This window comes from Helianthus annuus, chromosome 15 (genome assembly GCF_002127325.2).
Source record: "Helianthus annuus cultivar XRQ/B chromosome 15, HanXRQr2.0-SUNRISE, whole genome shotgun sequence".
Lineage (NCBI taxonomy): Eukaryota > Viridiplantae > Streptophyta > Magnoliopsida > Asterales > Asteraceae > Helianthus > Helianthus annuus.
In genome coordinates, this window is record NC_035447.2 from 162,820,245 (window position 1) to 162,825,812 (window position 5,568).

The 5,568-nt window shown below is 40.2% G+C and overlaps 1 protein-coding gene across 1 annotated transcript; it reads left to right on the forward strand.

Annotated features, from left to right (window-relative positions):
- Positions 1-1,474: 1,474 nt before the first annotated feature.
- LOC110914609 lies at positions 1,475-3,903 on the forward strand. The gene is made up of 3 exons (XM_022159395.1): positions 1,475-1,859; positions 2,046-2,647; positions 2,869-3,903. Exons 1-3 carry the CDS (start codon positions 1,475-1,477, stop codon positions 3,901-3,903), a joined length of 2,022 nt encoding a protein of 673 aa, XP_022015087.1.
- Positions 3,904-5,568: the final 1,665 nt, after the last annotated feature.

Below are 5,568 nucleotides of genomic sequence, written 5' to 3' on the forward strand. Positions count from 1 at the left end.
TTAGTTATTGGGAATGATGCTTGAAATGAGGAACAATGATAAGGATCACTTCAATGTAAATTGCACAAACGACACAAGGATTTATACGAGGAAAAAGCCCTTGATCAATGAATGATCTCCGGTATAAAAAACTTCGGGTGATGGAAACTACCGATCACCAAGCTCCAATTAATCAATAAATGTTTACAACTTCGGATAGTAACGAGCTAGGTACAAGGATCACTATGGTGAAATGTGTAAAAGTGTGTGAAAACTGTTAAGTGTTTGCCGAATGCTTCAAGAGTGCGGTTGTACGAGAGTGTGTGTAGCTGAAAATGGCTAAGTGTTCTAATTACTAGCTCGTTACCCCTTTAAAAATAGAAGTTAACTATGCTAACAAACTATCCGACTTTTGTGCCATGCTCCCACGTTCTCCACAACGTCCATTTCCAGTCAAACGTGTGCGAAATACCCGTGGAATATTCCATAGCAACGTTGCCAAGACCAGGTCAAGCTTGTTACTCCTGCAAAACAATACGAAATTCAAACAAACAGTCGTTAGTATGAGGATCCTTAAGGTGATCCATGATCCTGATCCTGAAGCTCTTCTGAGGATCACTATATGTCAAAGAAGTAAGGATCATTGTTAGGATAACAAGTAAGGATCATAGGTCATTAAAAATCCTACCCTAACAATATTTACGCAAGGCATCATAGGTGCAACCTATATCGAAACTATAGTTTCACCACATGTTTTGAATTTAGTTGTTTATTGTTATCTTTGTGTTATATACATACTATTGTGTTTGTGGTTGGTGTATTTTTGTATATGGAAATTCAATGTTTAGCAATTAATGTGGTACTTTAATTGGTCTATGTTTAGAATATGTTTGTTAGTTAGTGTTGATTGTATAAACTTATTAGAGTTAACAAAATAATTTTTATGATTTATTCAGTTTATGAAATGTTGTGTAATAGTTTATTAAACAAAATAATTTTTATGATTTATTAAATTTATGAAATGTTGTGTAATTTATAGACCAATAAATATAATCTATGTTTGATTGTCATTGATAGTTTTTTTTTTAATACTTTCGTAAACATGTAACATTGATAGATCTTATTTATCTTCATTAAATGGTTTTAGCAATTCCTACATTTATCAATTTACAAATAATTAATTAAATATTTTAAATTGTGCGAATTAGATGTGAGATTTTAAGTTAGTATGTATGACAATTCAAGAACAATGGTAGTTACTAATCGCAATCGAATCAAAAGTCATCTTTATCTTAAATATAGACATAGTTATTGATGTTCTTAATCTTATAAAGCCATCCTAGTGGACGGGTAAACTGCTAGTTTATAATAATAACCAGTACAATTTCTAATCACTTTTATATAAACAAAAAAAAATTGTTTCGTTGACTAAACTTACCATGTATTTATCATGTTGTTAGTACTTGGTTTTTTTCGGAACAAATTTATTGAAAACATGAAGAATCAGCCATACTTAAAGTTCTCAGGTTCGACTTCTTTGAATGAAAGTGATTCGCTTAAGTTGGTGGAACAATTTTCTGTGAAAGAAATTAAAGAAGCCGTGTTCGATTGTGGAGACGACAAAGCCCCAGGTCCTGACGGGTTCAACTTTCGTTTCATTAAACAATTCTGGAAGGACTTTGAGGACGATTTTTTTCGGCTGATGCAGCACTTTCATGTTGAAGGGAAGTTTGGTATGGGAGTTGGTTCATCATTTATAACTTTGGTGCCGAAGATAGGGGATCCTACGGGATTAGCCGATTACCATCCTATAAATCTCACTGGTGTTATTAGCAAGGTGGTTTCCAAGGTTTTGGCGAACAGATTGAAACGCGTTATGGGTAAGGTTGTTTTTCTGACAATCAATCGGCGTTCTTAGGTGGGAGATATATCTTGGACGGACCTCTTATGATTAACGAGGTTTTGTCTTGGGCTAGACAGGTTGATAAGGAGATCTTTCTGTTCAAGAGAGATTTCGAAAAAAACATATGATAACGTGAACTGGGATTTCTTGATATCTATGTTAGAACAAATACGGTTTCCGGCTTTGTGGTGTAAATGGGTCAAAGGAGTTTTGGAGTCGGTGAGATCATCGGTGCTTGTTAACGGCTCGTCGACTTTTGAGTTCAATTGTCAGAAAGGCATTAGACAAGGTGATCCTGCGTCTCCTTTTTTGTTTCTTGTTGTCATGGAAGCTCTTTCCGGGATGATAAAGAAGGCGTGTTTGGTTGGAGCTTTCGATGGTGTTCGTTTACCTAACCAAGGGTTGGTATTGTCCCATCTTTTATACGCAGACGATGGTATGATTATGGGAGAATGGTTGGATTTTAACTTTGATAATTTAAAGCGAATTCTTCGTATTTTTTATTTATGTTCGGGCCTAAAGATAAATATCCATAAATCGGTGGTATATGGGGTTGGGGTTACGGATGAAGTGGTGAATGTGAAAGCTAGTTTGTTGGGTTGTAAAGCAGGGGCTTTGCCTTTTGTATATTTGGGCATCAAGGTTGGGGCGAACACGAATAGAGTTAATAACTGGGAGGCGGTTATAGATATATTTCGGAACCGATTATCGAAGTGGAAAGTTGAATCTCTATCCATAGGAGGCAGAGTTGTTCTTATCAAATCGGTGCTCGTCTTCCCACATATTATTTTTCATTGTTTAAAGCTCCTATGGCGGTGGTGGATAAATTGGAATCTCCGATCAAGCGTTTCCTTTGGGGAGGTAGTCCGGGGGTTAGGAAAAATCATTGGGTTTCGTGGGACAGGATAGCATGTCCGACAAGATAGCATGTCCGAGGATTGGGCTTATCCAAATTGAGTTTGTGTAATAATGCTCTAATTATTAAGTGGATATGGAGGTATAAATCGGAACAAGGTGCATTATGGAGGAGAACTGTGGAAGCCATTCACGGTTCAACAAGGAGGTGGGATATGATGTCTAGTAATAAAAGATTCAGAAGAGTGTGGAAAAACATTGTGTCTTTTGGAAACAAAGTGAGGATTAATGGTAAAGGGTTATCAACTATGCTACGGGGCGTTGTGGGTGATGGCTTGGAGATTCGGTTTTGGTATGACCCGTGGTTAAATGATCATGTTTTGAAAGATAGATTCCCTAATATTTTCAGATTAGAAAAGGAGAAAACGTGTTGTGTCGCTGATAGGTGCAGAGGCTCCGGAGAAGACACTATCGTTTCATGGTCGTGGAATAAACTCCCTGAGACTGTTGCGGAGGTTCAGGAGCGCTCAGAATGTGAGGTTATGCTGCAGAATGTTTTTATGCAGAATCGGCCAGATCAATGGCAATGGGCTGCGAGTGCTGATCACTCTTACTCGGTGGGAGAAGTGAAGAAATGGTTGCGGAGCGAAGTGGGAAATAGTAATCAGAATGCAGGCCGGTTCGTTTATGTTTGGTGCAAATGGGTTCCTAATAAATGCAACATTTTTATGTGGCGTGCAGAGCTCGATAGATTACCAACTAAACTTGCTTTACGAAGGAGGAGTATACAGGTGGAAGATACGGTTTGTAGTTTATGCGGGGAAGGGGAAGAGACGGTTGATCATTTGTTTACAACGTGTAGCGTTTTGTGTGGTGTTTGGAGTGTATTATCCAGTTGGTGTAAAGTTCCACAAATGTATGCGTTTACTTTCAAAGATCTGATGGTACCCCTTGTAACAATCCAAGAAGCACTTCCATCTGTATGGCGCGAGGGAGTCTATCTTTTTGTCAATCTCAGGCAAAGAATAGCAATCCTTAGGGCATGCCTTGTTGAGATCAGTATAATCAACGCACATTCGCCATCCTCCGCTCGACTTTTCCACCATTACTGGGTCCGCGACCCAACTTTGATAACGTACTTCCCGCAAGACTCCAGCTTTGAGTAGTTCACACACTTGCTCATTCATTGCTTTTGTTTTGTCTGCCCCTAAGCTGCGCCTTCTTTGGACCTTCGGTTCAACAGAGGGGTAGGTGTTTAAGCAATGCTCGGTTATGTCGCGCGGGACACCGGTCATGTCTGCCGGGGGCCAGGCGAAGATATCCATATTCCTGAACAGTAGTTGCTTCAGATGCGTTCTGATATCTGACGAAATGGCGTGGCCTATTGTTACCGTTTGCTCTAGGTACTTACGGTTTAACACTCACTTCTCTGGCTCAGTTGTCGAAACTTTTGCCGCTTTTTTTGGGCGCAACTCTTCCGTTGACATCACTTCATTTTTGGCATAGATGATCGCCACCCCTGTCTTGGTTGGAAACCCTATCGCTGAGTGGGGAGTGGAAGTTACCATGTTTAGTTCGCCTTGGGTTTCTCTCCCAATCAACACATCGTGCCTCGATTTGACAGGCATCACCATGAAGTTTACGTTTGTTGTTCTTGAATGCTTCCCGTCAGAGAGCGTGACGGGGAAGCTGATTTGGCCTAGCGGAAAAACCATTTCGTTGCAAAATCCAGACAATGGATAATCAACTGGCTCAAGTCTTGCTTTGTCATCTTCATCAAACTGATTAAAACACTGCTCATAGATGATATCAGCTGTACTTCCTGGGTCAATGAAGACATACTTCGTTTCATAATGGCCGATAATACCGGTAATGACGACGGGTCGGGTGGCGCGAGGACCGCCGCGCACTATTGGGAAAATGACCTATTGCTCTTGCCATGAGGGTTTGTAAGGACGCTTGCCTTTCTCTTTTGCACTGTATCTTGGTCCGTTGACCATATGGGTTTCAAGGCGCCGGACTTTCTTGGGATTTCCCTCATCGTGGCGTTGAAGCTGTCGAGTTTCTTTTCGCACGTTTTTCACCAGGTGACTTAGCTTGCCGCTTTTTAGCGCTTTCTCGATTTCTTGACGTAGGCTATAGCAATTGTTATAGGTCATTTTCTGAGCGTACATATCTTGATCAATATCATGCTTCTAATTGTTTATTTGTGACCAGGATACTGGACGGGGATATTGCTAACATCCTGGGCGATATCCTGAGGTTGATTGAATTAACCACGTGCAGGTTAAAAGCTGGGGTTTGCTAACGGTCAGATGGACTTCTTCTCCTTGAGACTCGGGCAAAACAGTTGGGAGAAAGACGTTGAAGCCGGAAGATGTGGATTACAACGTTCACATGTGTAATATTCGCCGGATCCCGGAATAGTAGGATAGTTGGTTGCTTTCTTTTTACTATAAATAGATTGATCGGATCAGATTAAGTCACATACACTCATTCACACACTTTGCTCTCTAGTCTCTAGTAATCATTACACACGAACACTTGTACTCAAATCTCATTATAACACTTAGTTGATCCGTATCATATCCTGCACTGTATCCTGAAGATTGAAGCAATAAGAAGAACAAGGCAGCTGCGATTGTCAGCTCCCGAGGTTTTATGCCGGCGATCTAGATTGATCAAGGGCTTTCCTCGTACATCACGTGTCAACCTTTACTTTTCTGCTCATTGTTTGATCACAGATACAGCTCTATATCCTGAGCCGTATCCTGAATACTGTTTTTCTAAACAACTTAACCAACATATTTCCAACACACTTTTTAGCACAT